This window comes from Aricia agestis, chromosome 2 (assembly GCF_905147365.1).
Source record: "Aricia agestis chromosome 2, ilAriAges1.1, whole genome shotgun sequence".
Lineage (NCBI taxonomy): Eukaryota > Metazoa > Arthropoda > Insecta > Lepidoptera > Lycaenidae > Aricia > Aricia agestis.
This window is the reverse complement of record NC_056407.1, coordinates 19,818,794-19,846,770: the sequence shown is the minus strand read 5'-3', so window position 1 is coordinate 19,846,770 and position 27,977 is coordinate 19,818,794. Positions and strand designations below refer to the sequence as shown.

General features: G+C 37.8%; 2 protein-coding genes across 2 annotated transcripts; one reads left to right on the top strand and one right to left on the bottom strand.

Annotated features, from left to right (window-relative positions):
• The first annotated feature begins 731 nt into the window (after window positions 1-731).
• Window positions 732-16,103, top strand: LOC121737911 (pre-mRNA-processing factor 40 homolog B). The gene is made up of 18 exons (XM_042129647.1): window positions 732-879; window positions 947-1,165; window positions 1,512-1,664; window positions 1,976-2,124; window positions 2,648-2,799; window positions 3,201-3,325; window positions 3,572-3,720; window positions 3,915-4,026; window positions 4,239-4,364; window positions 4,655-4,784; window positions 4,993-5,099; window positions 7,104-7,209; window positions 10,360-10,589; window positions 11,396-11,593; window positions 11,953-12,057; window positions 14,509-14,643; window positions 15,491-15,657; window positions 15,742-16,103. Exons 1-18 carry the CDS (start codon window positions 877-879, stop codon window positions 15,815-15,817), a joined length of 2,442 nt encoding a protein of 813 aa, XP_041985581.1. The 5' UTR covers window positions 732-876; the 3' UTR covers window positions 15,818-16,103.
• A 7,206-nt stretch (window positions 16,104-23,309) lies between these two features.
• On the bottom strand, window positions 23,310-25,381 carry LOC121737921. Its single transcript, XM_042129654.1, has 2 exons — window positions 25,148-25,381; window positions 23,310-25,013 (listed from the first exon to the last, which is right to left on the bottom strand). The coding sequence occupies exons 1-2, from the start codon at window positions 25,228-25,230 to the stop codon at window positions 23,510-23,512; spliced, it is 1,587 nt and encodes a 528-aa protein (XP_041985588.1). The 5' UTR covers window positions 25,231-25,381; the 3' UTR covers window positions 23,310-23,509.
• Window positions 25,382-27,977: the final 2,596 nt, after the last annotated feature.

The following is a 27,977-nucleotide window of genomic DNA, read 5'->3' as shown; positions in this document are numbered from 1 at the left end:
TTTATCAATAACGGCAATAGGTAGGCACTTGGAATTTTCACCAAGGCCTTAATTATATTATGTGTACTTTAATATTTAATAATAATATTAAAATAAAATAAAAATTTAAGGGGGCATCCCATATAAAAATCACTGTGGTGGTACGGAACTCTTCGTGCGCGAGTCCGACTCGCAATTGGCCGATTATTTATTTGTATTTTTTTACTAATCGGACTCGCTCATGAATACACATACCGTTATAGTGCAAAATAGGCCAAAAATTGTGATTTTTGTATGGGAGCCACCCTTAATTTTTTATTTTATTTTAATATTATTATTAATTATTAAAGTACACATATAATTAAGGCCTTGGAGCAAATTTCAAGTGCCTACCGGTTGCCGTTATTGAGATAGAGCAAAAAATCACGTTTATTGTATGGGGCCCGCGCGGCGGAATTGTGCTATGACGTCACACTGTTACCGGGCGCCCGCGTCGTATAGTTACAACTGGTTTTGCTTATAAATCGGAAACTAATTAACGTATGCAAGTAATTCTTTCACTAATATTCTTTATTTTTGACAGAGAATAATCAAAATTAGGTAACTTTCTCCATTGTTTTTCCGCCATAATATACTCGACACTGGCTTTGGTTAAATAGCCAAAGTGCCATAATAAGAAAAAAAATTGACGAGTGATCTGTGATGTATCATGTATGACATTTGTCATTTCAGTTTTTGTCAAGTTTAGTAAAAATTTTGATTTTTATGTACAACAATATCATAGCTCGTTAAAATTTAATGAAATTAATATAAGTACAATAAAATATTCTTTGCTTTATTCTGATATAAAGGATGAAGTTGTGGTTTTAGTTCATTGATAAAGCAATAACCTATACTATGGTACGTGTTTACAAGCTCATTTAGAAATGAGTTATATGGACCCTGAACTAAAATAATGCACTTACAGGAGGTGGCTAGTACAGGCACGAGTTCGCCGGGACTGATAGGGACGGCGCCGCTTCTGCCACCGCCGATGTTGGCCGGAATGGCTCCACCGATGCCGCCGGCGGTGGCTATGCCGCCGGTCCCGGGCATGCCGCCTAACATGGGACCGATACCGCCCATGGGATTCCCGCCGATGATGCCCTTCTCAATGCCACCGCCGGGTTTTCCTGGATTCAAACCGGTATGCTTGTGTTTATGTTAAAAATTTGAACCCTGACTATAAGGGAGAAATAACTACAGCATGTATTCAAAGCACATTATATTTCAATAACAAGTGGACGCCCGTAACTCTGTTGCGCTAAAATAAGTTTATTGCGCGGGAACCGTACATTTTCTGCGATGAGAAAGTATCTCCATACCAAATTTCAGCAAAACCGGTTCAGGTGGCTTGGGCGTGAGAAGTAACAGACAGACACACTTTTGCATATAATATATCAATATGGATAATTAATCAGTCAACAGAAAAGAGAAGTGCTATTTCAGACAGTTATGAATAGTAATTATATTAGAACATACATTGGTTTTAGGAATTAGCACCTGCCCCTGAAATGGCTGCTATAACTGCCCAGGGGAGTCCTTGGTCGGAGCACAAGGCACCAGATGGCAGGACTTACTACTATAACTCTTTGACTAAGCAAAGTTTATGGGAAAAACCTGATGATTTGAAAAGTCCAGCTGAGGTGAGTATTATTTTTAGACCTAGAATTACATAATCAAGAGAAACTGGGACATTTTCTTTATGCAACTGTGGTAGAAGGCGGTGCCAGATGAATATTATAGAACAGAAAATTCTTTATTTGTACAACTTAAAACTAAACTTAAACTTAAAAACACAATACAGAAAACTATGTACAAATAGTCTTACAACAGTCCCTACTTTTGATTCAGATATTTAATTATATTACTTAGCTTAATAATTGTTTTCTTAAGAAAAACCTTATTATATACACTTGCCAGTTTCAAAACTATAATTATTATGAAAAAATTACAGAAATTGCTGTCATCGTGTGTGTGGAAGGAGTATACAACGGACTCAGGGAGAGTGTACTATCACAACATTGAGACTAAAGAGTCAAGCTGGGTAGTTCCAAAGGAGTTACAAGATATCAAAGACAAAATAGCTGCAGAGGAAGCCGCACAGTAAATAATTGATATAATATCTAAATTAATAATTAACTTTTTTTGCTAAGCTAACTCTTTGTGTGTTTTATATGTACACAACATTATTCTAATATAAATTTTCTCCTTACTAGTCTATCCATAATTCGATACTTTATATTATTATAAATGCGAAAGTGTGTCTGTCTGTCTGTTACCTTTTCAAGCCCAACCCGTTGTTGAAATTTGGTATGAAGATACTAGTCCCGAGAAAGGACATTGAATACTTTTTATCCCGGAAAAATTTAAGGTTTGCGCAATAAACTAATTTTGGCGCAACATAGTTTTTCATAAAACTTTGTTTTTTTTGCGAAAGTGTGTCTGTCCGTTACCTCTTCACGCCTAAACCGCTGAACAGCATTTGTTGGGTGTGGAGACACTTTGAGTCCTGGGTCCTGGACATAGGATACTTTTTATCTCGGAAAAATGTACGGTTCCTATGCGAATAACGAATTTTGGAAACAAAGTTGCGAGCGTCATTTTTTCATAAAACTATGCTTTTCAGAGCAGCTTTGAATGCAGAAGTACCTCCAGGGGAAGTGCCATTGCCAGCTTCTCCCGGAGTGTCCGGCTCCTCAGCTCTCGATGAAGCCATGGCTAAGACACTCGCAGCTATTGACCCATCACTTGCCAATGCCATACCTATACCTGAGGAAAGTAAGTAAATAAAGTTACATATTCATCATTGTGATTAAAAAGCTGTAATAAATTGAATTGTAATTTTTCAAATTAATTTTCCATTGCCATATTATGCCATCACATGCCATCACATTCCATCAACATATTCCAAAGGAACATAATATTTATATATTAAGATAATATTATGTTACTTTTGTTAACAATACCAGTTAGGATTAAAGCTGATCGAACATTTATCCGCACCATACGCGTCGAACGCACCACATAATACACGAAATGCAGTGCATATGATGCGGATAAATGTGTGAGGTTTCACATCATTTTATACAACAAATTCTAAAATGCGGCGCGTTAGGCGCGATGTGCGATGAAATGTGCGATCACCTTTACACTACACTACATCTGTTTATGGTTTACAGTTAAACCAGAGGAGATAGTGGCTCCACCACAAAGTAACGGTGAGGCTACGGAGCAGATTCCAGAGCCACAGTACAAGGACAAAAAGGAAGCTATAGAAGCGTTCAAGGAACTCTTGAGGGACAGGGTGAGTTGAATGATGATTTAAAACAATTTTTACCATAATATCAAATGTGTAAGTTTAGAAGTTTTGAACCTCAAAGGCCGGCGACACACCTGCAGCTCTTTTAATGGGTGACGTAGTTGCTTTCCATCTGGTGACCCGTTTGCTGATTTGCCCTCTTATTTTATAATATGTATAATTAAAAAAAACTAAGGATGTAAGTTAAAGACCTCTTTTTGATGGGATGATTTATTTCAAAATAAATTTCAGAATGTGCCCTCAAATGCTACCTGGGACCAGTGTGTCAAGATAATCTCCAAGGATCCAAGATATGCCACATTTAAGAAACTGAATGAGAAAAAACAGGCTTTTAATGCCTACAAGACTCAGAAGTTGAAAGATGAGAGAGAGGAACAGAGGTAAAGCCACATTTAAGGTTAAAATTTTATCATATCATATCTTAGTTTGGGCCCCAAGTCTCACAAATTACTACATTGTAATTTTTGGGTGAAACTAAATAAATATTATTATTATTATTATTTTATTATATCTTGCCAGTTTAAATAATAATTAGCAGCTTGGAGAATAAAACTTGATACTATATCAATTTCAGACTGAAAACTAAGAAGAATCGAGAGAACTTGGAGGAGTTTTTGTTGGGATGTGATCGAGTTACATCTCTGACGAAATATTACAAGTGCGAGGAAATGTTTGGAAATCTAGAGGTAAACATTTATTCTTTTATTTATTTTGGTTTTACTGATTTGTGTTTTATTCAAAATTTCATAATTCGATATGATCCAATTAATAAAATAATAATAACTATACTTATTTATCGCGTAATAAAGTAATCAATCTGTAAATTATTTTGGTTGATTATTTTTCAACAGTATACTGTATATGTAATTTGAATGAACAATGACTGTTGTATGTTTAGTTGTGGAAGTGCGTGCCGGAGTCAGACCGGCGTGATATTTACGAGGACTGTATGTTCACCATCACCAAACGTGAGAAGGAGGAGGCAAAAGTCCTTAAAAAGAGGAACATGAAAATGTTGGCGCAGGTAAGGAAACTGTTACTGCTTGTACCATTCTGGAATTACGATGTAGGTGGGACACAACTTTAAGTTCGCTTTGTAAAAATGAAAAGGAAAGGCAATAATTACTGCTTCCGCGGGATATAACGCATGACAAACGAAAGGCGATTTTTTTCTTTTCTTGTTTATGTTTGTTTTTCCTACCACTGTCTTTACCTTACGCACATACGGCATATTATAATAACTAAAACGATATTGACCTGACTATAATATGAGAATTATAAAATTTACGTTTTTACAAAATTTTGCGTTTTTAGGTGCTAGAAAATATGACAGAAATAACATACAGCAGTACATGGAGTGAGGCTCAGGTTTTACTGCTAGAGAACGCTTCCTTCAAGAATGATGTGAGTCTACTGGGAATGGACAAAGAAGATGCTCTGATTGGTAAATTTTGGGGTTGACCCATTTAAATATTATACATAATATTTTGCTAACTTCGGAACAATACATATTGTGTCTATATTGTGTGACACAGACCTACTCTGTTTCATAAAATACTAATCAGTATACTCTGAAAAGTAAATGTTAACCTGCTGAAATAATAAATAACATTGATACATCAGAAAAAATACTTTTTGGTACATTTTTTCAGTTTTCGAGCAGCACATAAGAAATCTGGAAGCAGAATACTTACAAGAGAAAGAACAAGTGAAGAAGAAGAACAAACGCCAGCAGAGAAAGAACAGGGACAACTTCCTGGTATGTTGTAATTCCTTACGTTTTGGTTTAGCTGGAGAAGAGTTGTAAGCACATGTTTTAAGTACCTCCCGCACGCGCACCCCCCGCCTTGGCGACTGCCACTATCGTAAATCGTAATATTTTAATTTCGCCATAGTTTCAAAACCAAACGTCCAATTTCAATCATTCATAGACCAAATATAAATATACGTGGGAGAGCCATGCTTCGGCATAAATGGGCCGGCTCGACCGGAGAAATACCACATTCTCACAGAAAACTGTGTTTCGCCGAGTGAGTGAGTTTACCGGAGGCCCAATCCCCTACCCTATTCCCTTCCCTACCCTCCCCTATTCCCTTCCCTTCCCATCCCTACCCACCCCTATTACCCTATTCCCTCTTAAAAGGCCGGCAACGCACCTGCAGCTCTTCTGATGCTGCGAGTGTCCATGGGCGACGGAAGTTGCTTTCCATCAGGTGACCCGTTTGCTCGTTTGCCCCCTTATTTCATTAAAAAAAAAAATCTACATAAACTGTACTTAGTGATGAAATTATTTATTTTGAGGATTAATAGCATGAATAAAGGCGCAAATCCGCCGCAGCGCACGGAGAGACTACGCACGTGCTTCAAGCTTCGCTTTGCACGAAAATACATGTGACTGTGTCCACTCTAAGTTGTAACCCACGGACACGCTATGTATGAATTGACTCACGTGGCTTGCTCGTATATGGTGCACACGTAGCTCAACGCTGGCTACACTACGCATGCTGTACACGGGATACACGGAAGCTAAGAGGAATTAAATTACGTAACAATAATAATTGTGTACATAGACGTGAGTAACTTGTCTGTATATGCAATGGAATTTGGAAACGTTGACCCACGTTGTCAAAGAAATAAATCCGTGCATCGCGTGACCGTGTACAGCGTGCGCCGCGGTGGGTTCGCGCTTTAAAATAACGCCTTTAAATGTAGTCCGAAAAAAATATTCAAGATTTTTAAATAAAATAATAGTTACTGTGCCTGTGCCTCACTTGATATAAATGAATTATGCCCGTTTTCACCAACAACTCCTAAAATTTAGGTATCCCTTAAGCCAATGGGGCACCTAACGTCAGTTTTGTTTCAATAATTTAGGGGATGAATTGACAACCCCGTAACTCTTAGGTGACGTATATCACTACATAGTATAAAACAAAGTCGTTTTTTCTGTCCACATGTCCCTTTGTTCCCTTTAATTGCGGTTTTCTTTAATAGAGTGATTAAAGAGGAAGGTTTGTGATAAATGTATGAAGATATTTATGGGAGTTCGCTATTTTACAAGTAAAATATCAGACGGCCATTCGATAACAGATTCATTGTCAAGGCAACCATCATCTAACGTCATCGTCGTTGCAACATACATCACCTAAGTGTTACGGGGTCGTCAATTCATCCCCTAAATTATAAGGGTCACCTAATGGTTTGACGGATGAATCGCATAATAGGTTGTTTTAATCAAAATATACGTCACCTAAGTTTTACGGGCTTGTCAATTCATCCCCTAAATTATAATGGTTTAGGTGTTACTTAAACGTCGGTGAAAACAAAACTTGCGTTAGGTGCCCCTTATATTGGTTTAAGGGACACCTAAATTTTAGGTGTCGTTGGTGAAAACGGGCATTAGAACATTTTATGGTTCCATCTTTTATAATTTAGGTAGCGTACGCAAAATAAGTAACTTTTCTGGTTGATTTTTTACACTTTGCGTCCGACAAACCCAAATATCTTTCGGAACCCTATTTTTTCCAAAATAAAATTTAGCCTACGTTCAGCAGAAATAATGTAGGATTCCAATGGTAAAATAATTTTTCAAATTGGTCCAGTAGTTTCAGAGCCTATTCAATACAAACAAACAAACAAAAAATCAAATCTTTCCTCTTTATAATATTAGTGTAGCTAATCTACACTAATATTATAAAGAGGAAAGATTATGCTTGATCGTTACAAAAGTTATCTTTATTTTTAATAAAGTTTTTTTTCTTAGGCCCTGTTGGACAGTCTCCACGAGGAGGGCAAGCTGACGTCGATGTCACTGTGGGTGGAGCTGTACCCCGTCATCTCCGCCGACATGCGCTTCTCCGCTATGTTGGGTATCGTATCACTACTTTATTAATTAAAGCAAAATATTGACTCAGTAATTTTATAGTAAATGTGAGTTAATGTGACCCATATAATTTAAATAGGAATTTATAGTTGCTTTAGTATTAATGCTTGACTATAATAGGGATGACAAGGTTAACTTATTAAATAAAATAAATACATTACGATAAAAAATAAGTATTCCCAAATTCAGCATAACTTATGTATTTTTTTTTGTTATGAGCCTTCAAAGTTGTCCAGTCAAGGCGATTTTTTTTAAATAAAATTTCTTAATTTTTGTATGCCATTCGATAAGTTATTCAATTTATATTAATCTTTCTTATGAAACCACTTTCATAAACGCAATATTTAACATAGCTATCGAACAAAATCTTCCCACGATGCGTACAAACTAGCTAGGCGTGAGTCGTGACATCATAGTTAGCTGACATTTTGTATGGAGGGTTTTGGAAAGGTCTATTTTATGTGGGAGAGTTTTTAAGCTATCAGTCATTTTTTCACCGATGTTTTTTATTTTTACATTACAATCAAGCAAATTTTTTGTCAGTAGCTTCATTTTGATAAGACGAACAACATTTTTATTTGCGCAAAATCTCGAAAGTAAGACTACGCTAACAGAGATAGAAACGTATTCATACTTTGTATTGATGGTCCTAAAATATGGATTGTTCTATTTGTAGGACAATGTTACTCTTAAATTATATAACTACCCTATCGATATAAAAAAAACAGCTTGTTAGGGTTCCGTTTTAGGGTTCAGTAGTCAACCAAGTCACAGTATAGCAATATTAGTCCCTACAGTAACGAAACGCCTTTGACGTCGCACGATGCCGCCACCGATGACAGGTACCGAGCAGATATGCCAGGGTTGCCACGAAACGGGAAATAAAATAAAAATAAAATATTGTGCTTGTAATGCAAATGTTATCATTTAATCTGTTTAATCAGCGTGTTATATTTACATGTTTATTTATTTTATCTATTTTAAAAACTTTATGCACATATAGGTACAGAGGTGGACTTAATGCCGTATGGCATTATCTACCAGTCAACCTTTGGGCGATACAAGGACAAAGTTGTATAGGTGCCAGTCGAGTTGAAAGAGGAAAAGACAGAAAAAAATAATAATTATATATTATACTTATAAAATATATATTGTATAATATTATACTATACTTATAATATACATAATTATTATCACACATAAAATTATTATATATAAATAAAACCAATAACCATACGTAATATATTATTATATAATAACTATATTATAATAATATATAGTTGATCAATGATGATGCTAAAAATATTATAAATATTAATTTATGCCATAAATTATGAAAACTAAGAGTCTGCCAACTGTTTCAAGTAAAACTCACGTACCCTGCGCTTAAAAGTATCTCTGGTTTTTGACATCCTGATTTCCGGAGGAAAAGCGTTCCAGAGGAGAATAGCCTGGATATTAAAAGAAGAGTGGACGGAACTTGACTTGTAAGAAGGGCAACTTAAAAGCTGATTTGATGTGGATCGGAGGTTTTTATCGTGCCTGCTGCAACGGTATTGAAAGTGAGGGGCGAGATATTCGGGAGTATGAGGATGATGCAGCAGTGAATATAGCACACACAGTGCCTGCACAGAGCGGCGCTGACGTACTGGTAACCAGTGTAGCTTGGAGCGATACGAAGATACATGGTCGTATTTTCGAAGGTTGAATATGAATCGGAGGCAATTATTAAACAATCGGTCGAGTTTATCGAGTTTGTCGGCATTAAGATCTAAACAGCACACGTCACCATAGTTAATTATAGGAAAGATAAGGGACTGGACCAGCAAGGTCTTGACCGGAATGGAAAGGAAATTTTTGAGCCGGTAGACATATTATGTCGTACTGCCAGATATTTACGTGGAACTTTATTTTTGGATAATTTTAGTTCTCTATTTAAAAAATTAATTAACCCATCAAGCCCCATAAGCTCACCTGTGAGCGAGACACAATAGAATAACAATAGATTTCCAAGGATCCACGAATCACGATTAGAAGGATTAAAATAATGAAGACGCATTCGAAATTTCGAATATATAAAATATCCAATAATTAATCACACGTCAGGTGTAACAGAAGCACTTCAAAACTCTTATTACGTGCGCGGTAAGGGCGCGGTATGTTACACTTGATGTGTGTACCTGGGTAGGTAGGTACTAATTAGTATGTAACAGGGTATTTGACAGATTTTTAATTTATTCTATATTGTTTCTCTCTTTGTTACACTTCTTACAACGTAAACAATAAAACAGAGATGCAAATACATGCCGCCAAGGCCAACACAATATAGTGTAAACTGTGAGCCGATATTTATGAAAATTTAAATCCTTTTTGTTTTTTGAATCAGATTTACATCCATACACTGAACATTTATTATAATATCCCATTGTTTATAAGATAAGTTATTGTTTTAAAACACAAAATTCGTAGACAACGCGCCAACGTCACCCCTGTGGGCGCAGGTACACAAACTCCGCGAGTTTGTGTACGCGGGCCCGCGCCGCCCGCTTCCCCGCGGGTACCCCTCCGTTGCTCTGCGCAAGTACATTCGTTTCACTACTGTAGGGATATGTCATATTGCTATACTGTGACCAAGTTTTGTTGATTACAGAACCCTATAACAGAACCCTAACAGGTTAGCTTGATAGTAATAAAAAAAAATGTTCTAGGGCTCCCGTACTATACGGAGTTTTTACTTTTGTTGGTCATGATACTTCTGTCATAACAAGAATCTGCCATATCAAGAATCTGTCGAAACAAGAATCTGTCCTAAACCGAACGAGCCCTTTACTTACCAACAAGAAAAAAGAAATTGTCGTAATGCTGTTTTCATTTTCTTGTTTTCATTGCAGTCAGAAAAAATATTTATTCTGGTTAATAAACAATGTACCCGTACTAATATTAATAGGGAAAATCTGTCTGTTTGCCTGTCACATGTTTAGGCTAAAATCGCTAATCTCGATTCTGATTAAATTAAGTGTAGAGATTCCTTGAGTCCAGAGAAACGATAAAGGACAGTTTTTGTTGCCAAAATGGATGGGTCCGGAAAAAGTAAGTGGCGGGCAACAACTAGTATACAATATTCTTTTCTGTGCAGGTCAAAGTGGTTCTACCCCGCTAGATTTATTCAAGTTTTACGTCGAGAATCTAAAGGCTCGTTTCCACGACGAGAAGAAGGTTATCAAGGAGATATTGAAAGAGAAAAGTTTCGAGGTTAAACCGGACACGACGTTCGAGGAGTTCGCCACTGTGGTGTGTGAGGACAGCAAGTCCGCATCACTGGATGCCGGCAACGTCAAACTCACTTATAACTCGCTGTTAGAAAAGGTAATCATTTATTTAATCATTACCTGGAAAGAAATGATTTATACATATAAAATTCGCATAATATTCGAATTGGAATTTGATTGTAGGTGCACTTGTAAAAATCTAAATGAATAAATTTAGTTTGTTATTATTTTTAGCAATATTCCGCGAAAACAACTTCCACCTTTAAGTAAATGAGTGAGTGTACGCATAGGCATGCGTACAGCACCTCCCTCCTCCCACACTGCCTATGCGTACACTCGCATGCAAGAACTTGCAAACACCACCACCACACAAGCAATAATGTTGGCAAATCCGTGCAAGGCCCCTCACCACCTTGAGGTGGTGAGGGGCCTTGCACGGATTGAGGTGGTGAGAGTTGTTTTCGCGGAATATTGCAACACGTGCAAGGCCCCTCACCACCTTGAGGTGGTGAGGGGCCTTGCACGGATTGAGGTGGTGAGAGTTGTTTTCGCGGAATATTGCTAAAAATAATAACAAACTAAATTTAAACTATGGATTTCCGCAAAGTAACGCCTGATTCCATTAACTATCTAAATGAATGTTAACTATGGGTTAAATATTGTCTTGTATTTTTATAAATACCAAACATGATAAATATAACATAGTACTTAGCTCTGACTTTTATATTACTTAATCTATCCATTTATGAAAGTAGATTTTAATTTAGCATCATATATTTTTTTGACTATTGTTTGAAGTATAAATGTTTTGTTGCAAACTGCCTTATGGATTGCGTTAGTATTAGTCAGAGTTAAAATTAACCTATTTGATCTGTCTTATTGTGATCAAATGTTTACTTCCAGGCCGAAGCTAAGAATAAAGAGAAGATAAAGGAAGAATCGAAAGCCCAAAAGAAAGTGGAGAGTGCTTTCAAGTGGGCTTTGACTGAAGCCAATGTTGACCACACGCTGCCATGGTCCGAGGTCAAAGAAAAGCTGGACCTGAACGCACCTGAGTTTGAGGCCATACCAAACGAAGAGGATAGGATAAGAGTGTATAAAGTGAGTTATATTAATACACGAGATCATTATAGAGTTTACTCTGAAAGTAGCAGTGCTGAAAGAACATTTTTTTCCATTTGTATGGGCGAGTGCCCAAGCATCATGAATTTTCTCATACAAAAATTAAATAAAGTTACGCTTTCAGCGCTGCCACTTTCACAGCGAACTCTATTTAAGGGCCCCATACACACCCTAAAGTTAAAAGTATTATCACTTAGTTTTGTTATACCCCTGTATAATGGTTTAATTTGAGCCACAAGGCTTTAAATAACTTACGCTGATGTTATCTGTAGATGATGTGGAAACTTTAGTATGTTCGCGTTAAGAAACAGCTGTAAATTAAAAAAATATATGTACAGGACTATCAACATGAGCAAGAAGAGAGCTGCCTGCACTACCACCACCCCAAGGCGTGCAAGTCCAAGAAATCCAAGAAGAAGAAACGGTCGCATGCCGCATCATTGGTAAGTTATTTATAGGCTTTTTTAGGGTTCCGTAGCCAAATGGCAAAAAAACGGAACCCTTATAGATTCATCATGTCTGTTAGTCTGTCCGTCTGTCCGTCCGTATGTCACAGCCACTTTTCTCCGAAACTATAATATATAGATACTATTGAAACTTGGTAAGTAGATATAGTCTGTGAACCGCTTTAAGATTTTGATGCAAAAATGGAAAAATTATTAAAAAATTTAGGGGTAACCATAGATACAAATGAAATAGAAAAAATTTTTTTTCATCTAACCTATCTATGGATAGGTCTTCAAAAATCATATTGAGGTTTCTAATATTATTTTTTTCTAACCTGAATAGTTTGCGAGAGAGACTCTTCCAAAGTAGTAAAATGTGTGTTCCCCCCCCTTCTTACTTCTAAAGTAGGGGCATGATAAGTCTAAAAAAAAAAATATATGATGTACATTACTACAAAAACTACCAACGAAAATTGGTTCGAACGAGATCTAGCCAGTAGTTTTTTTTATACGTCATGAATACCCTTAATTTAACTTTAATTAAATCAACTGAAATATAAAAATAAATCAAAAACCTTTTAATTTCATAGAAATAAACATTATTGCTGCTGCGGAACCCTTCATGGGCGAGTCCAACTTGCACTTGGCCGGTTATAATTTTCTATTAAATGTTGACATTATTGAGGTGAAAATGTAATATTTAAATACAACACATTATTATGTAAATGTGGTTTCGCTTTACCCGGCTCAATATAGTAGCGGCGCGGTGTGAAAAAGACAGGGATAGTATACTAAAACAATATATTATACTTAATATAAGCTGTCTTTGTCATTTTGCTTTGCGATATCGATCAGAATATTATATTGAAAAAGCGCTTCTATTAGATATTTTTGATTTTTCGTGTCGCGCAATGTTAGGGAATGCAATCTTGGACCAAGATTGACTACTCAAGATCTTGGCGTCTTTTTTCTGAACCAAGATTGGTCAGTTCGAGATCTTGTTGAGATTCGGGTCGAGATCTTGGTCGCGAATCAAGATTTTCGGGATTTTCAAGATTGAGCAAAATAATAGAAAAAAATGCGTTTTTTGCTGCAAATTGATAGTAACCAATATTTTAATATTTTAAAAAGTGCGTCACGGATAATCCGTCGTCTGCGCTTATCTGTCTACCATATTATATACCCTTAAATATGTGGTTCGCGCTTTGCAGCTCCGGGAAGTCCCACATACCTCGGTGGTCCTCCCCAGGTCCCAAGGATGCGTAAAAGCATTCCGCCAACGAAAAAAAAAAAAAGTATGAACAGTCTGAAAATCTCGAAATCTTGTTACAATCTTGGACTATTTTGTCAAGATCGCGAACAGGATTTCGGAATTCAGGATTGATGGCTTTCAAGATTGAATCTTGGAAAATCACTCAAGATCTTGGTGGAATCTTGATCTTGCAAGATCAAGATTGCATTCCCTACGCAATGTACTATCAGAGAAGTTGATTCCTAAGCAGATGGAGGACCTACGTAGTTTGGTTGCGTTACGTCAAGCCCAGCCGACACATCACAATTATAGTTTGTGCGTTTTAAGATGATATGGGTGACACATTATAATTGACAATAGTAGGGAAGTTACCTAAGAAAATTAATCGATAATTTAAAAATATCGATTCACTTCGTAAAGGAATTGCAATCGAAATTATCGATTTCGTACTGACGTTTCAGAGTGGCGCCGGCGATTCAAAATGGCCGCCCTTTTTATCGATTTGATTTCGATTCAACAGTGTCAATCTCTATTGGCATAAGTTCCATTTCATGCATCTGACATTTTTCAAATATTTTCGTAACAATAATTTTCACAGTTAAAATTTATAATTTTCATATATCAATATTCATTTACAATTATAGGAAACATTTGTTTTTGTAGATGGAATATAATTTATTACATTTTGATTTTTTCTGTTTTCTTGTAAAAAAAATCCGTAGCAAGGAATATGAGAAGTGTCACCCATGTGGCGGTACCCACAATTCGCCTAACATTCCTGCATCGCGCTATCGAAGTTTCGGAGAACGGCAACGTCTGAAATGACGTCAGTGGGCTTCGGCCTGACCGAGCATGCTATCTCGCTCGGTCGGAAGATCTTCCTTTTCGGCCGCCACTAACAACGTTAAACCCATATCATCTTATAACGCACAAACTATAACATTGAATTGACATGATCTGACCAAATGACGTTGGTCTGTCAACTGCATAGGAATCAATTTCCTCGATGGTACCATCGAAGAAAATTCATAAGCAGTTGACAGACCTACCACATTTTGTCGGGATAAGTCAGTTTAATGTTAGTTTTAATCTTTCGGCTGGGTATGACATAACGCGACCAAAATAAGTAGGTCCGCCATCTGCCTATGAATCAACTTCTCTGATAGTATAAACGCTTTAACTGGCTAATGTTTCAGTCGCGGTCGCCGTCGCGGTCGCGGTCTCTGTCGGCGCCGCCGTCGCCGGTGCGCTCGTCGTCGGCGTCGCGCGACTCGGAGGACCGCAAACACAAGAAGGCGAAGAAGAAGCATCGCAAGCATACGCCCGTGCCGGTGAGAATTATTGACCTAAAGGCCCCTAAGAGTCGGTCCACACGGCGCGCTGCCTAGACGCAGCGCTGCCGTTGCGTTGTTTTACACACAAATAACCAAGGTGTTCACACGGCGCGCTGCGTCGTCGCAACGCACACATGACGGACAGCTCACAGCAGCCCCCGAGACGAAGCGGGAGGGGGTGTTGACGTTAAGACTGCTTCGTAATAACGCTGCGATGGCGCAGCGCCCGTGTGGCCGGCTATGCGTCTAACGGCAGCGCTGACCGCAACGCCACGCAACGCGACGCGTAGATGCATTTTTTAATTTATATGGATTTGACAGATTTACAAGACGTCTCACGTCAATTGAAATCTGTCAAATCCATAAAAATTTTGAAATGCATCTACGCGTCACGTTGCGGTATGTGTATAGGTGCGGCACCCTAATACGGGCTAACAGTGTTGTAAAACTGCTCAAATTACAGAACAATGACTTCCAAAGCACACGCCAATACATTTCCTTTTAGTGAACGACCTTGTTAACAATATGCTGAGCAGTTTTAAAACAGGGAGGCTGATCGACCGGTCGGTCGGTCGGATAGATCGCAGGGCGGACTCGTGCGCATACACAAATCACAATGCAAAAACGAGTCCAGTCCGGTCGGCTGGCCTTCTGCCCCACGTGCCATATGAAGCGTCCGTGCCAATTGATTAATGACAACTTGAAAATGTGTATGGTCCAATCACGGACTTTGTCAAATCTTTCTGCAAATGGAAATAGTGATTAATGTGTTAAAAAATCGTGTGCATGCCTTACTAGTCACTTTTGTCGATGTAATAACTACCACGTGACGACTTTTTTGCAGAAGTCTCCAACACCGGAGGAGGGCGGCATATCAGACGAGTCTCCGCCGCGGCCGAAGCGCAAGAGCAAGCGCAGCGCGCCGAGCTCCCCGGAAGGAGAGCCGGGAGAGCTCACACACAAAAAGAAGAAGAAGGAGAAAAAGGAAAAGAAGGAGAAGAAGGAAGAAAGGTGAGTGAACAGTCGTTTTAATTCTGGCTGGTCTAATACTGCTGTTGCGAATCGGCTAAAACCAAAGATTTCACTCACTTGCAGGTCTGGCGCCTGGAGCGATGCGGAGTTAGAGTCGCGGCGCGCGGCGCTACTGGCTCAGCTGCACGAGGCGGACTGACGACGGACGACGCACGTGCGCATCTACAACCGCTACCCCGCGCGCCGCACCCCGCCCCCCGCGCCCGTAGCCCCGCCCCTTGCGATACATAGTGACAGCTCCAGCGAGTAAAGCTTGCTAAAGTGTATACTTCATTAGTTTAGTGCGTTTCTGCACGAACTGCGTTGCGAGGAATGTGTTTCTGAGAACGATTAGCTATGTCCACACTGTGTAATTTCATCTTCAACTTTTATATTGGCGCATTCAATAATTGAATGCGTCAAGGAACGCAACGCCAATATTGTCATTTTTGAAGTTTTGGATACGCTCAAAGGGCATGCGTCGCGGGCATGCCTCACGTTCGCTGTTGACTGCGCTATAACGCATGCCCTTGACGAACAGAAAAAGGCACAGTGTGGACAAAGCTAATGGAATCGCTTCATTTAAAAATTAAATGTCCTTTCGAAACGCAGGGATATATATAACTTGTAACATCCCCGGTGGAAACGCCGTCTAAAAGTGACTTTCCGATCTTTTACGCGGCTAGCCGCGACCGATAAAACCTCAAATAAAATGCCACTTTATGACGTAGACTATAGGTATCATTTTCTACTCGCATGTGTGTTGACCCATGCTGCCGCCGCTTGTGGCGTAAAGCTAGTCGGGTACAGTAAAATGAAACATATAGCCTATGTCATAAAATGGCATTTTATTTGAATTTTTGTCGATCGCGGTCACTCGCGATAAAGATCCGAATTATACCTTTAGTGTACTGATGCCGCAATCCGCTGACAAATCTAGAAACGCTGGCATATCTGCTACTGTAATAATGCATAGAAAAAGGAATATACATACTGATTGTACGATCGTTTTGTTTGTTCTTCCATAAAATTTCGTCACTGCGTAGTAGTAACATGTAAAAGGAGGGGAAGTAAGTTATCTTCATACAAAGACACCACGCGCGGATTGTATGTGTGCGCCATAGTATCAATGCGTCTCCATGTACCGCACACAACAAAATCTCGGCGGTACCCACCACAGAAATGGATATAGTTAGAACCGCCATGTCGCTCCAATTTGTATGAACACGAGCGTGTCACTTTTTTCATACCTACTGTGACGTCACAAGAGCGCTTTAGTGATGGGAATACCCGTACGCGCGGAATCGATTCGACGGCATCGCCGCGCCCCGTCACTTTTGCCATTTTAATAGGTATATCGATTTTTTAATCGATTATTATTCGAGTTAATATACAGAGGAATGATGAATCTAAAGATACGTGCTTGCCAGGACAGCTAGTAATATATCATATTATTCTAAACTAAATCACTAAACAGGAACATAAATACATATTACATAAATTAATATAATTACCGAGTCACAAAATATCCCAAAGCGAACATTATCATTCCTCTGTTTCATGTCTGTTTCGAAAATCGATTAATTAGAATCGAGAATATGTACAACACTATTTGCTTCATTTGACAGAAAAATGAGAATATTGACTGTACCTCGAAACTAAGCGATGAGTGAAAGTATCGATTGTTTTATTTTCATTGCGCGCTCAATAGCGGACAAATCATAAATATATAATGCTAAAGACCAACAAAGAGTGCGAGAGAGAAGAAAATTCTTTATGGAATTATAACAAGATGACAAGAGAGGCAGTCTAATGAAAATTGTAACCACTTTTATTTGACAGGTCGTCAAAAGTCGTCAGTCATTTTTATGCCCTTTCGGTATTTCCAATATATTGTTTATTATTTTTAATAAATATTATTATATTTAAAAATGATGACTTGTGCTGTAAGTGTTAGCAGTGTAAATCATAAGAATAATCCTGAAAAATATACATTTCACACTTCACAGGTAATTAATCTTCATGCCCTAATTGCTATGATGTGTTTATGAAAAAGTAGAATAAATACTATTTTGGTTAAAGGAGCTATCCCAAATTTATTTGTACCAGTAAGTTTGACATACTGTTGCACTTGTTACTGAAGCAATTATTAAAAATAAGCAATTATTGCTTTTTAGTTCATTTAAGATTATACTTAAATGAACTAAAAAGTATTAAATAATCCTTATTCTGTACTCAATCTTCATAATTTTAAAGTCGGTACCAGTCCTAAGTATATAAGTTGCAGCTATACCTATTCTGTCAGAGAACTGACGATTAGGTTAGCTGGTACCGATTGCAAAAATAATGAAGATTGAGAACAGAATTAATACTGAGTACAGAATAAGAATTATTTAATACTTTTTAGTTCATTTAAGTATAATATTACTATTGTCATTACCTTGGAAGTCGGTTTTAATTTTTTTTAAACAAAAAATTAAAACCGACTTCCAAGGTAATACTAACTACTCTTTTTAGCTGTCCCTAACGTTTTCTATACTTACAGTTGGTGTTAAAACAATTAAAAATCAAAATTGCTTTATTTCTGAACAAATCTTAAATAAAATATATTTTCAGAATATATGGTGCCTACCACCGGTTCGGGAACTAAGCCGACGAGAAGAACCGGCGTAAGAAACTCGCACGGGGCCCACTTTTTACCAAAAAAAGTGAGAAAAAAAAATAATCTTTTAAAAAATTTTTACAATGCTGTAACTAAAAATTATACAATGTAAACATAGATAGACACATAATAATTGTAAGTCATGTAGAAGTAGCCTTGCAAGCAGTCATTCAGCATTCTACTCCCAAGATGTGCCATCGTTTATGAAATCATTGACCTTATAATAGGCTTTGGCACAAAACGTTCTTTGACTACTTTTTTAAATTTATTAATCGAAAGATTTTGAACGTTTTCTGGGACCATATGTTCCCATTTGAATATCAAGGAGTCACCTCGATTTCTCATGGTTTCCATCACCAGACCACCACTTTTGTGAACATGATACCTACTCGGAACAATACAATATACAACAAAAGAAAAATTTTGATAATCGGTTCATAAACGGCGGAGTAATCGTTGAACATACATAAAAAATATATCCACAGCCGAACGTCTAGACTCCTCCTGTTTGGAAGTCGGTTAAAAATAAATGTAATAAAAAATATTATGATATTTTATGATATGTATTTAATTTAAGAATAAAATATAATAAACTCTGTGTGTTGTTTATTTTCAACGTTTACTTTCAATGTAAGGGCTGATTTACCAGATAGATTTTACCTGAGTAATAAATAAGTAACTTTATAATGTGTTATGTGTATATTATTTACCCCTATAAGAACCTCATGTCATAACATATCCGACGATTGAAAAATCATTCCAAAAGAAAATGTGTATCTACTTTTCAATCGTCACCAAAATTTATGATACCTAATTTGAAATACAAATCTGTCAAAGTTGCATATTATTTATTTCTTATAGAAACTGAGGTAAAATAACTCGAACGGACTATACTATTGATAGCAAAATATTATACTATCGATAGTAAAATATACATCACTAGCACACGCACACATTGACAGATCGAAACTGGTCACGCATTTTCGGGTTGTCAGGTGGTCTATACGACAGTATATATTAAGACTATGGGACAAACAGAACGGGCTCTAAAATTTTCTAACTAAAGCGGCAATGTATTATGAATCATGCGGTACACACGCAGTTACGTAGATTTCATGGTAAAAACTACAACCACCCACGATTAACATTAAATAATTGATTTTAAAATAAAGGACACATGATTTAATAATAAAATTACTTACCAATGAAAAGAAACGTATCCTCTATTAAGACCAACGTTTCTAGTCGAATTTCCACAGCCCAATACGGCACAATTAGACATTTTTAGAATTCCGATTGACGTCCGATTCCGATAACGGTGGAGCTCAGACTAAAGAACAGACTTTCGAAATTTTGACATTGTACAACGTTTGGGAACGCGATGGCACGCGAAGTACATACACATGTCAGTTCTAACTATGTCCATTTCTGTGGTACCCACGAAGCTAAACAGGCCGAGATTTTGTTGTGTGCGGTACGTGGCGACGCATTGATACTATGGCGCACACATACAAGCTGCGCGCGGTGCCTTTGTATGACGATAACTTACTTCCTCTCCTTTCACTATGGTAGTAATATGTAATTTTAATTTCGCAACTTTCAATTGAATGTTTTTAGAAGCAGGTCTAGCAATAAAAACGCATGAAACCACATAGGCATAACATACTTAACATTATGTTCTTCTTTACGTCATTTTAATGAAATATTAACTAGGAATATAAAGTTAGCCGAAAATCAGTTTTGTCAATAAAGCATATCTCTGTTCAAAATAAGGCTTATAAATACGATAGTTTAATTATTTGTGATATTATAAAGAAGATAATTATATCTTAAGGGATAAATGGTGATGATTAATCTGTTAAATGAAAACATAGGTGTTGCTAATAATAAGTAAAAACAAAACAGAAGCTAGTATAAAAATTATAATATTGCTTGAAGAGTACAGTTGTGTATGTATTCATTCATATAAAGTTTTACAAAGTTCTTTGTATCTTGATCTGTACTTATTGTATAAATTCCCAAATATTTGATGTGCAAGGGCTTGCTTGGATATTCATTAATAGATTATATTTTGACTGGCTGTATTATAATTATAAAACTGGCATTTAAGTAATATTAGGTAAGATAATAAATTTTCATATCTCAACAACCCTAACTGGTTTTATTTCGCTACGTTCTATTTTTTCTGATTGCGTATGTATCTGTAGTATTATATAATAACTACTAGTGATGTAACGAATGTTGGATTTTTCACATTCGCGAATGCGAATGCGATTGCGAATATTTATCTTCAACATTCGCGAATGCGAATGCGAATATTTTAAAATTTCAAAAAAAGCGCTCGTAAAATGTTCGACAGGTTTGACGTTTCGTGTCGGCCATGTTTAAATTGAACATAGCCGAACCGATATTACTTATAGTCTGTCAAGAAAGTGAAGAAATTAAAAAGTGGCAACATCGTAGTGTCACCCCTTTTTTCTTAGATTGATTTGAAATTACTACGATGTTGCCACTTTTTAATTTCTTCACTTTCTTGACAGACACATAATTGAATGAATTTAGTCACAGAAAGTTCATTCCAAAAGTTTTATTTTGTTTTGAGGTTAGTTTTATGTTTTATGTTTCAAGTAATTGTTTAGTTTAGTAAATAGAAATTATAAACTTTATTTAAAAATGATAGTAAAGTAATAATATACTACTAAATGAATGCAAACCTTACATAGTATACCAACAAGGCTGATTAATGTTAGATTTGATAAGATCTCTGAAGTTATTTTTTCATAAATGACTAATGAGGCTTTAATTAAGAATGTAGAAGTATGATTTAATAAAAAAATCTAAGTGTTATCTATTGTATTATTATATTATTTCAAATGCATGCATATAATAATTTCCTTTTTGATTATTAATACATTCGCTAAATATTCGCATAATGTTTGCGAATGCGAATGCGAATATTGAAAAATACGCGGATATTCGCGAATGCGAATGCGAATATCCGTTACATCACTAATAACTACTGTAGTAGGGGAGGGGAAGGTACTAATTGTGTAGTCACTCGAGCGTCATGGAGATCTTGTAGGTTTTTTACATTAGGTAAACTGATAAAAAAATAATAAGAGCGTTTTTAGGGTTCCGTAGCCAAATGGCAAAAAACGGAATCCTTATAGATTCGTCATTGTCTGTCTGTCTGTCCGTCCGTATGTAACAGCCACTTTTCTCCGAATCTATGAGAGCTATTGAAACTTGGTAAGTGGGGTATCTATGGATAGGTCTTCAAAAATCATATTAAGGTTTCTAACATCATTTTTTATAACCTGAATAGTTTGCCAGAGAGACTCTTCCAAAATGCTAAAATGTGCGTCCCCCCCCCGTCCCCCCCCTAACTTCTAAACTAGGGGCATGATAAGTCTAAAAAAATTATATGATGTACATTACTACAAAAACTACCAACGAAAATTGGTTCGAACGAGATCTTGCCAGTAGCTTTTTTTATACGTCATAAATATTAAACCTTAACTTAACTTTCATTAAATCAACTGAAATAAGAAAATAATCAAACCAAAAACCTCTTAATTTCATAAAAATAAACCTTATTGCTGCTGCGGAACCCTCCATGGGCTAGTCCAACTCGCACTTAGCCGGTTTTTTATTTTAGCCGTGGGTTCAGAAACTGCAGCCATTTTAAAGTTTTGAAAAAGAAAATATATTCTGAAAATTGCTTATTTAGGTAAATCCATACTAATATTATAAATGCGAAAGTATCTCTGTCTGTCTGTCTTGCTTTCACGCCAAAACTACTGAACCGATTGCAATGAAATTTTGTATACAGTTATTCTAGAGTCTGAGAAAGGACATAGGCTACATTTTGATGTGGGAAAATATCTTATTTCCATGAAAATATCGATGAAAATGAATTCGCATTGCGCGTGGCCAGCGCTCATCCCGGGGGTCCTGGGTTCGAGTCCCGCAGGCGGAACAAAAAGTTTTGAATGTTCCTGGGTCTTGGATGTGTATTAAAATAAAATTTCAAAAATCTTAAACATAATATTTTATGTATAATACTAGCTGTTGCCCGCGACTTCATCCGCGTGGACTTTAGTTTATAGCGCGCGGTGTCAACAAAATTTGTGTCAAATTTAAAAACTTTTTAAAACCCTGGTAAGTGGTACCCCTCTTAGGGCCGCGCTACACCGGAATGGCAGCGCTGAAAGTGCTCGCCTCGCCGCTGCCATTCCGGTGTAGCGCGGCCCTTATTAATCAAAACAGCTGTGCAGTGTGCACATAATCTATACTAATATTATAAATGCGAAAGTATCTCTGTCTGTCAGTCTCGCTTTCACGCCAAACGCCAAAACTACCGAACCGATTGTAATGAAATTTTGTATACAGATAGTTTAAAGCCTGAGAAAGGACATAGGCTACTTTTTTACTGGAAAAAAGTGTTGTAAGGGGGTGAAAATGCGTAAATTTGTTCAAATTAAGTTAGTTCCAACAATTCATAATATATGGCGCCGTGCGTCTTCTACATCGCGCTGACGCTTGCTCAAAAGTCTTTCTATAAGACGTGGATATCTTACATTTAAGTTTCGATTTTTTTCGATTGTTATATTTATTCTACGGTATTAAATAACTCAGTACTTTATCTGTGCAGTGACGTAACCTTAAACCTATCAATGATAAATAGTTTATGGGTAAAGTTTTGTAATTGGGGGCTAAAAAAGCTTTAAAATTTGGCATAAAATATAAAGTTTAATATAAAAAATGAAATACTTATTGTGTGCACACTGGACAGCTGTATTGATTTAAGGGGTACCAGGGTTTTTTTATAAAAGCTTTTGACACCAATTTTGTTGACATCGCGCTTTATAAACTGAAGTCCACGCGGACGAAGTCGCGGGCAACAGCTAGTTATAAATATATTTTAGAAACAAGGACTAAATCATTTACTGTAAAGGCGTTAAATGAAAAAGGTATTCCTATAGAACGATTTGTATTCAATAACAAAGATAATTAATTAGGAACTTGACAAAATATATTTTTGGAAAGAGAGAGTTCACACGCGGCGCTCTGGCTGGCACAAGTACCAGCCAGAGCGCGGAAACGAAAAGGTCAATGTCAATGCAAGACACAGATGATGGCGCCTACGCCGGGCGGAAGCGCGGTGTTGCCACTTCACATATTATTTTATTAACTTAAGTTTGCTGCTACTTCACATGCTGGCCCCGTTGGAAGCGAAGATTCCAAAACAGGTAGCGGGCAGAGCCGGTTGTAGGCGCGCCGTAGAGTCCCTGAGGTCGTCTGGATGTCTGCTACTCGCGCGATGCCATCTGAGCCAGGGTAGAGGTGGACCACACGTCCAAGCAGCCAGCGGTTCGGAGGCAATCGATCGTCCTTGACCAACACCATCTCGCCTAGATGAAGTTGACTGTGATCACCTTTCCATTTTTGGCGGCATTGCAGCTCAGCAAAGTATTCTTTGTAGAATCGTTTCCAGAAGTGGCCCTTTAATGTGCTTATTCTTTCATATCTAGTCTGTAGGTGTAATGGCCTCTGATCATCTATTTGCTCTGGAATATTGGTCATTGTTCTTCCGATCAGGAAATGGGACGGTGTAAGTGGGATTAGGTCAGTGGGATCGGAAGAAAGAGGAGTTATGGGCCTAGAATTGAGTATGCCTTCTATCCCTACTAATAGAGTGTACATTTCTTCGTATGTTAAATTGGTAAGTGTTAAAACTCTTTTTAGATGATGCTTAATCGACTTTACTGCTGCTTCTGCTAAGCCGTTAAAGTGTGGTGAATACGCGGGAGAAAATTTAAAATTAATCGCTAACTCTGATGCCGAGACACCTATCTCCTCACCACTCGCCTTCAAGAACCTAGCCAGATCCCTGCTAGCCGCAGTAAAATTGGTTCCGTTATCGGAATAGATACTGATGGGCTTTCCCCTACGAGCAACGAATCTCTGCAGCGCTGCGAGGAAGCCATCTTTTGACAAGTCTGTCACCAGCTCAACGTGTACAGCCTTTACCGCCAGACAAACAAAAACGCAAATCCACGATTTAATTAATTTGCACCCTCTACCTTTCTTGTCAGCAATCAAGATTGGGCCTGCGTAATCGACTGCTACATTTAAGAACGGATACGTCATAGAAAGACGTTCCTTTGGCAAGTTACCCATGACTGGTTGGATTGATCTACCTGCGAAACGACAGCACTTAATACAATCATGAACTGTTTTTCTTGCTAGATTACGACCTGCGATTGGCCAGTATTTTTGACGAATAGTGGATAATAAATGCTGTGGTCCCGCATGCATAGTGAGTATGTGATAGTGTTGGAAGATTAATTTCGTAAGATGGTGTGAAGCATGAAGTATGATAGGGTGCTTGGTATCGTAACAATATTCCGAATTTGATAGTCGTCCTCCGACGCGTATCAGACCGTCATTATGCATAAACGGTCGCATATTCTGTAAACAATTTTTTGCAGGTAAGTTATTATTTTTTGATAAAGTGGAATATTCTTTAGGAAATATTTCCATTTGTGCTAATTTACATAATGTTTGATTAGAGGACACAAGTTCCTTGACTGTTAGATGTCCAGTGTATTTATTGTGTGAGTGACGGCAGTTATATATGAAGCGCTGAATATATGCCATGACTCTCTGTAGTTTGCAAAAATTTGAAAACCTTTCTATCCAATTTCCCATCTCACTAGAGACGCTGGAAGTTACTTGAGATGACAGTGCGACATCGCAAGGAATGGACGAAGCTAAATTTCTTTTATTTACCTCAGGTAGTAATTCTTCCTTTATTTTTACAGGATTCTCTGGCCATGTTGACTCGTCGTATTTAAGGAAAGACGGGCCGGACCACCACCTCTGCTCGTGCAGAAGCTGAGTGGCATCGAGGCCTCTACACCCTATATCGGCTGGATTGAGAGCTGTAGGCACGTAACGCCATGACAAAGGATCAGAACATTCAGCTATCTCGTCCACTCTGTTCCTAATATAAGCCTTAAGCTTTGAAGACTCTGTTTTAATCCAACTAATAACAATGGTAGAGTCAAACCAGAATACCACCCGGTCAATGACCCTGTACAAACTGAGCGCCTTATTCACCTTTTTTGTAAGTCGTGCCGACAGTAGAGCTCCACAGAGCTCTAACCGAGGTATAGTAGTCTTTCGAGCTGACTGAACTCTACTCTTAGCGGCAGCTAAATGAACAGAGAATGTCTGATCACCAGAGAGTGTGCGAACATATATGCATGCACTGTACGCTTGACCAGATGCATCACAAAATGAATGAAGTTCAATTTTTGCCGAATTCCCTAACATACGTCTAGGTATTTTAAAATTGTTTAAGTCTGGCAACGCTTTAAGAAATTTTGACCATTCTAATTGAATTTCTGGAGGTAGTGGGTCCTCCCAGCCTATTTTACACTCCCAGACCTTTTTTAAAATAAGTTTTGCCTGTAATATATATGGATTTATAAGCCCCAAAGGGTCGAAAATCTGAGCTAGCGTGGACAAGATTGTCCGCTTCGTCGGCATGGACTGACTATGTGAAATGTCAGAAGTTGTGAAATACAATTGATCATCATCACATGCCCAACGCAAGCCTAAAGCCTTTGTACTATTATCATGAAATTGGATTGATTCGTTCGCTCCAATTGCACCTTGAATTATATTTAAAATTTGCGGGCTATTAGACCGCCATTTCCTTAGTTTAAATTTTGCGGATTCTAATTCTTTTATTACACCCTTTGCTATATCTACCGTCTGACTTATGGAGTCAGCACCCGAAATGTAGTCATCTATATAAAAATCATTCGCAATGGCTTTGCTAACTTGAGGGTCATTGCACTCCTCAGCAAGCTTTCGTAAGCACCTTGTGGCTAAGAAGGGAGCCGATGCTGTGCCATATGTGACAGTATTCAAGGTATATTTTGTTATTGGATCGTTCGTGTTAAAACGCCATAATATATGTTGCAGATGACGCTGCGAAGGACAAATTAATATTTGCCTATACATTTTTTCAATGTCCCCACAAAGAACATACTTATGCAATCTAAATCGGATTAGAATCGAGAATAAATCATCTTGGACAGTTGCCCCTACCATCTGTAAATCATTTAAGGATTTCCCATTTGATGTGGGATTTGAAGCGTTGAATACAACTCTTAGTTTTGTACTAGTGCTCTCCTCATTGCACACAGCATGATGAGGCATGAAATATTGTGTGGGCCTAGTAATGTCGTGACCTACCTCACTCATGTGACCCATGTCATAGTATTCTTTAATAAAGGTTTTGTACCTTTCCTGTAAAATCGGCTGTCGCGCCATCTTTCGTTCTACTGCTAAGAACTGAGCCCTAGCAGAAATGTATGAGTCACCCAGTGTATCTGGATCCTCTTTAAAAGGTATTTTTACCACAAACCTGCCCTCACTATCTCGCCTTGTATTGGCAACAAAATCTTGTTCGCACTGTTTCTGTTCAGGAGTTAAACTCTCAGGTCTATTAATTGTTTCAGACTCGAAAAATTTAGACATCTCAAAGTGGAGTTGATTCTCACACAAATGATGGCAGTGGACGGTGAAGTGCTTAGGGATACCTTGATAACTCGGTACAGAACCTGAGACCAACCATCCCAGCTTCGTATCGCTAAGTGTGGGCTTGTGCTTACCCAAAGAAATGTTGTTATTCAATAAAACATTCCAGAATATATCAGCACCTAGCAGCATTTCGATTTTTTCAGGGGTGTGGAACATCGGGTCAGCTAAATTCAATTCAGAGGGGATTTGGAATGATGAGACATCAATTATCATAGTAGGTAAGTTTTGAGTTATGTGAGGGACTATAAAACAACTGACATTCGCATTGTATGGATACATGCGTGAAGCAATATTTATTTCACAACGTTTAGTTATACGTGAAGACTGATAATTTAATCCTTCTACCGACGCAGCAGTAGAATAAAATGGCAATTGCAATTTAGTGCATAAGCTTTCTGTTATGAAGCTTGCCGTGCTTCCATTGTCAAGCAAAGCCCGCACATGGTGTTCCTTCCCATACCTGTCTTTAACCTTTAGCAGAGCCGTCGAAAGCAAAACAACTTTACCTCCTGTATTCGACAGAGTTATGTCACTATGAGACGAGACAGATGCGGGGGGTGCGAGCGACGATGCAGGGGCAGCGGGCTGTGGTGCAGCCGCTGCGAGGACTACGCTGGACGAGGTACTTGCAGCTGAATCCAAAGTAGAACTTGGCTGCTGTCCATGTAATAACGAGTTATGTCGTTGCGAGCAAATACGACATGGCCCTAATTTGCAATCCCTTTCTTTATGTCCTGAACGCAAACAATTTATGCATAAATCTAATTGTTTAGCCTTTTGAATTCGCATAGGAGTGGAAAATGATTTAAATTTAAAACATTTATAAATTGAGTGCTTGTTTTTACATACTGGACAAGCAAACCTACTAGTACTAGACGTATTAGCATTGCTCTGCTGCAGAGAGGTAATAAACGTTTTATGTTGTTTAGGTTTGAGGTTTGTCTCACCCATAGCCTCCAGCATGTCCGCACGAGATTTCAAAAATTCATAAAAATCTTTAAGGGTCGGAAGAACTTTCATTTTGTTTCTCTCTTCCTCC